This window comes from Glycine soja, chromosome 8, assembly GCF_004193775.1.
Source record: "Glycine soja cultivar W05 chromosome 8, ASM419377v2, whole genome shotgun sequence".
NCBI lineage: Eukaryota > Viridiplantae > Streptophyta > Magnoliopsida > Fabales > Fabaceae > Glycine > Glycine soja.
This window is the reverse complement of record NC_041009.1, coordinates 8,773,878-8,785,490: the sequence shown is the minus strand read 5'-3', so window position 1 is coordinate 8,785,490 and position 11,613 is coordinate 8,773,878. Positions and strand designations below refer to the sequence as shown.

The 11,613-nt window shown below is 33.1% G+C and overlaps 2 protein-coding genes across 4 annotated transcripts; one reads left to right on the top strand and one right to left on the bottom strand.

Moving 5' to 3' along the window:
* Window positions 1–2,673: 2,673 nt before the first annotated feature.
* LOC114421702 lies at window positions 2,674–5,202 on the top strand. 2 transcript variants are annotated; one of them, XM_028387759.1, is made up of 2 exons: window positions 2,674–2,838; window positions 3,815–5,202. In XM_028387759.1, exon 2 carries the CDS (start codon window positions 3,847–3,849, stop codon window positions 5,056–5,058), a length of 1,212 nt encoding a protein of 403 aa, XP_028243560.1. In that variant the 5' UTR covers window positions 2,674–2,838; window positions 3,815–3,846; the 3' UTR covers window positions 5,059–5,202. The 2 variants fall into 2 exon arrangements, with proteins under 2 accessions (XP_028243560.1, XP_028243559.1); XM_028387758.1 differs by having other exon boundaries at window positions 2,675–2,838; window positions 3,831–5,202.
* Window positions 5,203–6,394: 1,192 nt separating this feature from the next.
* Window positions 6,395–11,434, bottom strand: LOC114421701. 2 transcript variants are annotated; one of them, XM_028387756.1, is made up of 8 exons: window positions 11,074–11,434; window positions 10,549–10,655; window positions 10,220–10,399; window positions 9,154–9,222; window positions 8,860–9,059; window positions 8,321–8,736; window positions 7,254–7,438; window positions 6,395–6,817 (listed from the first exon to the last, which is right to left on the bottom strand). In XM_028387756.1, the coding sequence occupies exons 2-8, from the start codon at window positions 10,625–10,627 to the stop codon at window positions 6,450–6,452; spliced, it is 1,497 nt and encodes a 498-aa protein (XP_028243557.1). In that variant the 5' UTR covers window positions 10,628–10,655; window positions 11,074–11,434; the 3' UTR covers window positions 6,395–6,449. The 2 variants fall into 2 exon arrangements, with proteins under 2 accessions (XP_028243557.1, XP_028243558.1); XM_028387757.1 differs by lacking the exons at window positions 10,549–10,655; window positions 11,074–11,434 and adding an exon at window positions 9,672–9,985 and having other exon boundaries at window positions 10,220–10,359.
* Between the last annotated feature and the right edge of the window lie 179 nt (window positions 11,435–11,613).

Below are 11,613 nucleotides of genomic sequence, written 5' to 3'. Positions count from 1 at the left end.
TGCAAGTTTTATGTTATCCTTTTCTCGCTGAAATTTAAGTCTAATCCACATTATTTTTTGTTATGCGGCTAAGGGCATGTTTGGACTTAAAGTATCTACAATGTTTTTTCGGTGAAACAAAAGGTCTCTATAATGAATATTATTTTTGCTAATTTGTTTTTTTTATTCGTACTTAGTTTGGGGAATAAAGAAAGATCTTTACCAATATAGGATAAATTCTTATCAAAATCTTTATGAAGATAAGATAATGATCCATCAACCCACTAGTTCTTTTTATGAGGCACAATAGGGAGAACTTATCCTGGAAACAGAAGAATGGCTGAAAACTAACCACAAAAGTTTATGTACAAACTACAAAGTGCTTAATGACTTCATAAATCTTCGATTTTTTTCAGCAATTTAGCTGACAAAAGTCCCAAAATCTTCATATGGTAATTGACACCGGGAAGTATTTATATGTTTAGGGTTGGCTTATTATAATGTTTTGAAAAAAAAATTATATAAAACTCATTGTTTAAATTGGTCTAGTTGGGCTTATTAAGCTTCGCATTCAGTGCTGGCAGTAACTATCTTTATCCTTGCATTGCTTGATACACGTTAATCTTTCTGTTCAAACTTAACTAGTAAGGATAGCCCGTGTTGTAGACGGATCTGTAAGTTTTGATTAATATATATTAGATTGAATATATAGCAATATTATGATGAAAATGAATTTTATTTAAGACTCGTGGCAATCTCCTTTTGTGGTGCATATTCTCTGAACATTGTTTTCTCTGGTTGCCTAATTAGCTATTAAAACTAGTAGTTCAAGTTTTCTTTTTTGATTTTTTGGTATCTCGTGGCCTTTTTCCGGTAAAGTTTCACTGTTTCAGGATGTGATCAATAAATTTGGATTTGTCTCTTTTAAAATAGGTATATAAATCAGAAGATAAGGATAAATTTATAGTAAATTTGAATGAAATACTACTATCTTATAGAGTGAACTAACTTCACTTCAATGGTGGTGGATAAATAATGCTATTGCAGATGCCAGATAGTTATGACGGATTCAAAGCGTATTTGATTTTCCGTGAGCACAAATTTTCAAATATATAACCAAAATAACAATTATTAATTACTTTATATGTTCAAGTTCTATGCTAACATAAAATCTAATAAACATACTCAATTCGCAACCCTGTATTAATGATTGTGTTATGTGATTGAGAACCAAAATTTGGCTCCCCCTAATTTGTCAATATTGGTGTGATGTATTGTATTAAAATTTTTCACTTAATTTTAGATAAAAGTGAGGTATTCAATGATTAAACATGTATATAAATTTACTTAGAATATATATAATAAGATTAATAATTTTTGTAACTATTATTTTAAAAGTAATATCTAAAGAGGTTACTAATTAATTGACATATAAAAATCCTTACATTACTAATGTATCAAAATTAGACTTCCCATATATACCTATATAGTATTTTGAAAAAAAAAAGAATATAATAGGTAGTTGATTGCATTGCATGTAGAGAGTAAAGGAGATACTTAACTATAGCTCGAATTAGCTCACCTAGCCCAAAAGTATTTTTCATGATCAGACAAGACAAATCGAGAAGAGTCCTTGAACCTTTTTCTTTTTTTTTTAAAGAACATAAGAGAAAAAGAGGAAGGCCAGCCAGGAAAATTTGATGAGAAAAAAAAACAAATAAATAATCTTCTTTGTGAATTTTTATTTTATCATAAATTTTAATTATACTAGCAAAAACATAGACACTAATGCGCTTGTATTTGCATTTTTATTAAGTTAAATTTAATATATTATAAAAAAATTCTTACTATGAATTGATATATATGTTAATTTTAGTTTATGCAAAATGAAAAATACACATTGAGTAAAAGTAAATTAATAAATTATAATACTTAATGTCTTGCCCAAAAATATAAACAGATAAAAAGAAATTGTTACAATATGTCAACTTTAATGCAGTACATACGTAAACATTTTTTGCTGTTGTTGCAACATACGTAAACATATCGACACAACAATATATAGTAAAAGAATTTTTTTTGTAATATATCAAAGTTAGCATCTTGAAAACAAAATGCGAATACACTGTTACATGGTGGTTTCAGCCGTGCTCAAGTACCCTAATTTTTTTTTCTTTTGTTTTGTGTTTGCATTTTTTAATTTTTTTTGGGTAAGATGCTAAATTTGATATAAAGTTATAATTTTTCTTATTATATATTGATATTGATATGTATATTAATTTTAATTTATTATTATTTATTGTTTAATGCATGTTTATACGTATGCTTTTTTGTTATGTATTATTTTGGGGTTTAATAATTTTTCTTCTTCTCAGCACATGTTTATTTATACACTTTTTTTTTCTTTATGGATAAAATGTTAAGTTTGATACTTTTTCAGATCTCAAACATAAGTAAAATTAATTAATTTAGGCAAAAGATATTTAAAAATATTTCATTACATTATTTTTTATCATTATATTAATGTCAAAAATCGGTAATTAAGCACTATAGTTTCATTATATTAGTTTGTCAAAAAAGATTATGACTAGATTATGTTGTCATGTTTTATTTCTCTTTTAAAATAAGATAAAGATAAGGACAAAAGACCAAATTAAATTGAATAAGAATATTTATATAGCGATGAAAGTCTACGATTGAACTCAATTTAAATCGAATCAGGAGTTGGAAAGTTCTGGTCTCCACTCTCAATTTCAAAACCGAACCAACCAACCCCCCCTTTTTATTTTGGCTGTTCTGCTGATCGCAAATCCTCATCTCATCCCTATTCGTCGCAATCTCCACTGCACCACTTTCCAGGTTAACCCTAATTCTTGTACTCTTCCTCTTTCAATTATTAATTCTTTTTCCTCATTGCATTCTTGTTCAATATCCAATTCATTTGTGATGCCGCCTAAACAAATTAGATTATTCGCTTGGCTTGATTGTTGTGTTCTTTGATTTTTTTTGAAAAAACTGTCTGATTAGTGATTAATTCAATTGCTACACCGCATGCAATCATGAAACATTTTTTCAAGGCGTATTTTCTTTTGGATTTACTTTTGTTAGATTCTTTTTCTTCGTAAGGCACACTGCATTGTTACGGGCAAGATCTTTAAGCCGTTACTTTATTCTTGGAGGTGTTAGATTGTTAGGGCCTGATTCTTAAAACACGGCACTTTTTGTTTTTTATGCCCAATTCTTTATAGTAAAAACCTAAAACTACTCGGAAGTGGAAGGAATAGACGCACCCAGTGATTGCCAAGGGCACTAGAATTTAAAAAATGTTGTTTCGTTGAAAGTTACCTTATGTTGAAAGAGTAAATTGTTTAGAGAACATGCATGTCGGGATAAAGAGCTATCAATGCCTCCCACTTATGCAGCAAATCATTTGTATTAATCCTGTTGAGTATTGTTGCCCCCAAACAAAGGACTTGACCTTAGAGAGAGTTATCAATTTCTATCTGTATTTTTCAAGAGGGAACTTTTGGGGGTTAAGAGACTATTGTCTGAAGTTAAAAAAATAATTTTACGGGTAAGCAGAATCCAAAGTTCAAATTTTCCTACTAGAGTTGGCTAGGTTGATGAAATTTTCAAAACCTCAATACTTATGAATAGATATAAGAATCAATTACTCTTTTCTTGTATACAAATTGTGTCAGGATAAAGAGGTAAAGAATTCTAATGATATCAAGAGCGGATCTTATCAATATAAAAGACCTGTTACACTTTAATTATTTAATTACTATTTCATTACGTAATCTGTTTATTGTTTTGGTTGTTTGAAATAAGGAAGATTTTGTTTTTAGCAGCATCTTGAATTTCAAAATGCCTAAAGTTAGAAGATTGAAGTCCCTGTCTACTGATTGTAATAGACCGTATCCTTACCCATCCAACTCCAAAAACATTGAGCTGCATAAACCTATGAATTTGTTGGAATCGGCTGATGAAATGAAAGAATGGGAGGAAGCTAGATGTCCTATTTGCATGGAACCCCCTCACAATGGTGTTCTTTTGAAATGTTCTTCCTATGAGAAGGGTTGCCTTCCTTACATGTGCAATACCAGTTACCGCCACTCCAACTGCCTTGACCAGTTTTGTAAGTCCTTTGCTTCTCATCTCTCATCAGAAGTACTGCAAGAAATTCCTGTCACAGGCAGAGTCTCACATAGTAGAGAAATTCAGTCAGAGTCTTGGCACCCTGCTCAATGTGGGAGCCAGTTACAACCAAAGCTCATTTGCCCTCTTTGCCGTGGAGAAATATATGGATATATGGTTTTGGAGCCTGCTCGAAGGTATATGAATTCTAAACTAAGGAGTTGTTCTTCCGAAACATGTGAATTCCAGGGGACATATCCAGAACTCAGGAAGCATGCTAGGTCTGAGCATCCTTCTGTTCGACCATCAGAGGTGGATCCCTCGCGACAATGTGATTGGTTAAGGATGGAACAAGAAAGGGGTTTGGGAGATCTTTTTAGCTCAATCCATGCAAGTTCTGGTGCAGATTACAATAGAGATACCATTTTGACTGGGGGTCTTGCTGACTTGATGTCCTCATTCTTGTATGAAATATTTATCTCTATTGAAGATGTTAACCGAATGGCTAGTTTGTTGACTAATTCGAGACACAGAGTTCCATTATATGACAGAAGGTCTGGAACAACAACACACAGGGTATCAAATGATACACAGACAAGTCAATCAGCTAGATGGAGATCCAATTTACCTTCAGTGCATCAACTGGAGAGAATTGCCAGAAGTAGAGTGAGAAGCAATTTTCCGTATTTATCATCCCGTGATCTTGAGGCAGAGGAAAATCGTACGGCTAGATGGAGAACAAATTTATCATCTTTAAGAACGCCTCGCAATGAGCATCAGTATAGAGACCTCAGTGCAGAGGTCACATCTTCAACAAGGATGCCTCGGGCCTCACAAGGTACTCAGACTAATCCCCAGAGCAACATTTCTTCATCTGGAAGGTTCCCTGGTCGTCAATTACGCTGGCGTGATCAAAGCTGGTCGACAAACAACCACCAATGATGATGAATGGCAATGGATACAAGCTAGTCTGTTTCATATAATTACAGATGTTTACTTCTGCTTTCCGTTATGGAAAGATACTTCAAACTACCGCTTAACTTCGTTTTATTTCAACGAAATCGTTTTATTGGAATTTAATGATTCTTTCATGCCCAAAGTAGATCGTTAGCAACTACGAAATATTTTTCTAACTATTTTTGTTTGTTTTTCATCTAAATTCTAAGGATGGACTATTTCGGCCCTAACAAGGCCAAAATTAATTTAGTTCTCTTCTTTAACATTTTTTTTTGTTTCATTAAAAAAAACATTTTTTTGTTACCACAAATCTTATAATTCAAACATTTGCTTGATACCTTTAATTACATCATTAGTTTCAATAGATTTTAAGAAAATATTTTCACCTGAATTGTTAATATGAAAAAAATTAGTAAGTGCTTTTTGTCATCTTCATTTTTTATGCATCAGTAATGGATACACATTTATATTAAATATTTAGAGGAATAACTTTATCATTCATTAGAGTCTTACTCGACTTGAATAAGATTATTTCTAGTAGAAAATATGTGGTTAAAAAGAAAAAATTATACCATGAATTGATCTTACATGACACCAACTTCATACTTTATTCCAACATACATATATGAAATTTAATTTGAACTTAAAACACAATTAAAGATGTTTTACATGTTGTACAATTTTTGACATTCAAAGGATAGAAAACATACTAAAAAAAAATCATAAAAGATGTAAAGTAAAATTATGATTTACATAGGGGGAAATATCTAATAGCATAAATAATAAAATTGATAGGTAAGTTAAAAAGTAGTGAAGTAATGAATATTAGTAACAAGGATGTAATAGTATTTTTGCATGATAAATCAGATTTTTACCACACAAGAATCCACATTTCCACGGGAATCAAATCAATACAAAAATAAAATGAGTATGAGAATCTCATTTTCATGGAACATGTCTGAGAATATTTTTCAATTAATTTTTTAACAAACATGAAAAAAATATATTCCCATCTTCATATTCTCAAAAATCTAGTACGATTCCGTGAAACAAACTCCCATAAGAATTTTTCATAATAAAGTCATGTGAAGATTAGTGAAGTACTATGGACATAATGCAAATTGATCCATAACCTTAAAAGGAATCACAAAATACTACGTGTTCTACCATACTAATACTATTACCAAACACAACTCATAAGTTATATCTCAAAGACTCGTGGAAGGATATTATAAAGGCTCTTTACTTTTAAAAAAACAAATAAATTTGAAGAGCTTTATCTTTACTTTCATTAAGATTAAGCAAAATAAACATCAAGAAATTCTTGGAAAAAAAAATACATGACAAAATGAATATGTTAAACAATAAACAAAATGTCAGCCTGCTTTTGATGTTCTTGTTACATTTGGCAGAACAACAGAATCAAGATCCCCAGGATAAGGGGTAAACAAGCCTAGTCCTCCCCTACTTTCTTTTAAATTGCCTTTCTTAAGTTCATCCAACTGTTTAACCCATTCTATGGGAGAAGAGTGCTCTCTTGTGTGAGGGTGCAACACAAACAGTGAATTGTATTCACAGTTGAGAAACATGAAGAATTTGAACGCGTCCCCCAATCTGTATGCAACATAGCCAAAACTCAGTTGATCTCTGGGAGTGAAGAGGTGAACCTCATTGAACCACAAGCAGCTAAATAAGTTATTTATGGCAGTGTGTTCCCGAATGATGACGGCTCCCTCTGGTACATCTGAAACATCATATATTGTAGTTAACAATATGACATCACCAAACATTATTGTTGATAGAGAGGAACAAGAGAACATTTGAATGAATCCATGTGTATTAACTATACAACAGAGAGTTTCATTTATAATTAGAGTCATAAATACACTGGTTAACGGTTACATAATTATACAGCTCATAATATCCCTAAGAAATTGGTTTTTAAATGAACCCAATAACATCTTGTGATATATGTAGTCAACATCATCTATTGGGATAAGGCTATTGTTGTTATTGTTGTATATGGAACAAATTTGAACAATATTAGAAAATTAACAGAAATGTGACAAAACAATATGTATAAGGATCCAAGAAGTGATCCTGTTTCCTCTTACCGAAATTGTTGATATCAAACAGTAAACATAAAATACAAAACCAGAAGGTCCCGTTTCCTGTCTTACCACTATTGGTCTTTTTATTTGAACTCCATGGCTTCATTCCCTCATAATAATAGATTTTCATGTGGAGATCAATAAGGGGTCGAGCATATCGCTTTCGCCTCTTGTTTGAATCAGCCTCCTCATATATACTACGGTGATGCTTGTGTTGAGCAATGGCAAACGTATGCTTGCCTCGCCACAGGTATCTGCATAATTATGGTAGTTTTACAAGGTTACAGTCATCACAAGTCACAGAAGGCTTGCGCAGACATGATCAGGAGTTTTTCAACAATACAGATGTAGTTAGTAAGCTCTAACATGAAACTTCAATGGGAGAGTTTATAACAATAGTTTCAGTGTGGTTTCTCCTGTTGGTTGAAACTTGTAATAGAAATATACATTCAAAGTTATCCCCTGCATTATATTTGTATTTTGTACACTAATATCCTTCATGGTATGTACAATTGTATGAATTAGTGCTTTCAAAAGGAATAAGATATGCCGTTATACAACACAGGTTATCAAAGTGTCAGGTGCAAATAAACGCAAGGGAAGTAACTCCAGGAATAAAGAAAAAAGCTATCCATTCTGCTAGAAAGTTTTAAGCTTATCAGTTTCAGGTACCATTTTCATTGATTTGGGAAGAGAGGAGGGGAGTTAGTGTCAAACTAAATCACAAGGGGCGACACAGAAAACCTAACATCATGATTCAGTAAATTGCTATCCCAAAAGAAAATCCAGAAACACATGACAAGGAAGTCCCTACCAAACCAATATTTTGTTTGTATAATGCACAACTTCATGATTGTAAATATCCAAAGCTTATGTAAGAGAAAAATGAAACACAAAAGACATCCATTAGATTGAGCCCTTCAATCAGAGTGCCCCATAATGTTTTTTGGGTAACTGATAAGCACATGAAATGTATCAAATTCAAAATTATAAAATGGCTTCCCCCCCCTTATCCTTCTAAGCTCTCTCAAGTAACGAAAGGATAGTAGTTTAAATATCTATCCAGAAAAAAAAAGATTAAAGTGTTGATGTTATCATAAAAATTAGGCATAAAATATTTAAACGGTTATGAGTACCTCTCAAGGATTAGCAACGGATCTACTATCAGCTCCATTTTACCATCAATCCAAATGCTATACTGTGCTTGAGGGAACAACCTGTGGGTTAAAATTTTGGGAACCTTCCCATTCCTTCTTGGTTCATCATAAGGAGGATGCTTAAGAAGAACAAGTCTCCATATTCCCACCCATTTTCCACCAGCTCTGTCTTCTTTGACCGTACCATTTTCCCTCATGAATTTTAGAGATACCTCATCCACAACCATAAGGAAGCAAAAAAGCTCCTTTGAGCGAAGGCTTATATTTGATGGTTGATGAGGTAAATCATAGCCATCAAAAATTCCAGATGCAACAACAAATTTGCATTTCTTGACATATTTGATGTCTACACGATTCATTTCAGCACCACCACCTTGGATGAATCCACAATGCACCTAATGGGCAGAGCAAATGGGAAAACATGACTTGTTAATTGTGACAACTATGATGTAATCTTGCAAAATTGTGAAGCATTTGCAATTAAAATGAACTTGATCAAATCATGCTAATTAATTTACCTTCATATTTGACTTTAGTTTAAAACTTTCCTCCCTTTGTTTCCAACTTGGATGGCCTCCAAATAGAGGAGATGACTGAGCTTCACTATGTGGAACCTCATCTTCCATAACATATGACAGATTTTTGACAATTTCGTTGGGAGTTCTTCCAGTTGGGATAACTATTTTATCAGGGTCATTGGAAAGAGGAATTGGACATCCTAATGAATATAGGCAGCACCAATATCAAACACACAGTTATCATTTGGTGAAGTCCAAAAAGAAGGGATGGAGGCAAAACCACCAAAATCTTACTGTGAGGTTTTGATACAAGTCCCATATTGTCTAACATGTTGAAAACCTTGCTATCTTTGTTACACATAGCTGCAGGTCAAGCAGAAAATTGCTATATTTTCAGAAATGTAGTCAATTTTGGTGGAAAAAAAATAAAAGACAGAATATTTATATTGAACAAGCATTCCTTGAAGTATGTCTTCTAATAACCTAACAGAACCTCCCATCAAGTTATCATCCAACATTTCTACCCATAGCAAATTTGCATCTAAATTCGCCAATCAGATTGTAGATATTTGTATTTTCAAAGTTAGTTTCAATTAACTAAATATAATACAAGTGCAGTCCTAGTTCCCCTTACAAATACCATCAAAGAGAGACAAAAAGTAACAAGAAAACATCACATTAAATTCAATTTTCTGTATCTAGATATTTTATACTAACTAATGTACCCCTCTAACAGAAAAAAACTAATGTACCCCAATACCAGAAGGCTCCTGGGCGAAAGTATGGGAGAGGGCTATTGTATGCAGCCTTACCCTTCCATGTGCAAAGAGGCTATTTCTGGATTTGAATCCATGACCAACCGGTCACCAAGGCGCAACTTTTCCATTGCGTCAGAGCTTGCCCTCTGTACCTAGATATATTATACTATTCTTATTTTCAACTAGAAATTATAGTTCCTAACCTTCAAATTCCACAGTAAATACTGCTAAAGAATTAAGCTGTGAGTTGAACTTATGGATATGAGAGAGAAGAAGACTTATCTATAGTGAAAAATGAATTTCCAAACTGTCCTTTTCAAAAGCCAACATCTATGAATGGCAAGAAACTTCATGTACACGTTGGTTTTCTAGTACCAGGAACAACTAAAACCATGAGGCACAGACAGCTACAAAGATCTAGTTAAAATATAAAGCGACGTGATGTTCCCTTAAACCCAATTCTCAAAATATCACATTGAGAATAGACAGTTGGATGAAGAGTCTATGTTATCACTTATTACAATAAAGTGGTAGTTATCAACAAGAGGTAAACTTGAGAACATTTCAAAAAAGTAACCAAATTTATTAAAAACTTTACTAACCTGATAAAAAGGAGACGGAAGTTTGACAAGACCATATATGGAACAATAATGCAAGAAGAATTAATAACATCCACAAGATCCCTGCTACAAGAACCAACCGAACAAACCCTTTTTTCCAAACAATCTTCATGGGGTAATCCTGAGGTACCCTCCCTGAAGAAAAGAAGCCCACCTCAAAATCTGCATCACCAACAAACAAACTAAGTTTATTTGCCAGGGCCAAAGTAACTATGTCCTTCACTGTCATATCATCTGGTAAAGAAACAAAGACAAGAGAGATTTCTCAACAGATAAAAGAACCAAAACCGTTTTCAAGAATCCTTCCTCACCTTTAGCAGGACTTTGATTACTTCGGTCTCCTCTACGATTTAGGCGCAAAGATAGAGCCCTTTGAAGATCACCCTCCATATCTGATTCTTTCTTCAAGTTATCATCACTGCCATTGCATAACAAAAAGAAGGAATATAACAAAAAAAAAAAGATGACATTTTGGCATAACCCATGAGACTAAAAATCAGAAAAGATGCACACACAGTTATTAAAAGCTAAAAAGAGAACGAAAACGGAAAAATAAACTGATCCAACAGCAACTAATTACCCCATAAGTTCCTTGAAAATATTCAACCAGAACAAATTTAAAAACCAAAACTTTGAGCGAAAAAAGAGAGATAGAAAGGGAGAAAAAGAAGAGGGCAAGACCCGAATGAATATTAAGAATAGTATAGTGTCGGTGAGGAGAGCGCAGATGCATATAACCAAAAAAACAATGGGAAGAGGAGCCACGAGTTGGGGCATCACGATCAGGTGTAAATTGTGAATGAAGTGGTAGAGGGAAAACGAGAAGAAACCGGTACCTGGCGGCAGTGAATGAAAGGATAGTTCTGTTGACAGTGACAAAAAGGAACAGATCTGTGTAAACTGTGTAAAGTTGTGTCGGGTTCCTTCCAACAACAACAAAAGAGATAAAATTAGAAAGAACAAAGACTGTGACGAAGAGATGTTTTCAAACTTAAACAGATCTCCCTCTATCCTTTGTTTTCTCATCAACACTCATCCGGGTTCATCATAGAAATAGGATCATGGAAGATGCAGAAGCAGAATCTCTTGTTTTACTTTTATCAGCTTTAATTTTTATTGTGAATTGATTGAGGAGGAACAAAGGCCCAAATTAAGAGGGTGGAGCAATTTGGAATGGGCTGTATGGAACTGGAACTATGTCCCAGCCCTGATGAGCCCGGTTTCTTTTATCTATATTTTTAAATTTAAATAAAAAATTAATATAAAAGAAAACAAAATAAAATTCGAAAGAACAAAAGCATTTTGGTTAGTTAAACTTTTTCCACGGGCCTAATGGGAAGAGTCGTATCAGAATCAGAATTGTACAGTTGATTTTT

Bases quoted from the DNA above. Each gene is read 5' to 3' on its own strand.
- LOC114421702 (XM_028387759.1), top strand. From the start codon at position 3,847: ATGCCTAAAGTTAGAAGATTGAAGTCCCTGTCTACTGATTGTAATAGA.
- LOC114421701 (XM_028387756.1), bottom strand. From the start codon at position 10,627: ATGGAGGGTGATCTTCAAAGGGCTCTATCTTTGCGCCTAAATCGTAGA. The intron at 8,737-8,859 runs GTAAATTAATTA...TCTGCCCATTAG, and splicing joins AACTAAAGTCAAATATGAAG to GTGCATTGTGGATTCATCCA. The intron at 6,818-7,253 runs GTAAGACAGGAA...ATGATGTTTCAG, and splicing joins AAATAAAAAGACCAATAGTG to ATGTACCAGAGGGAGCCGTC.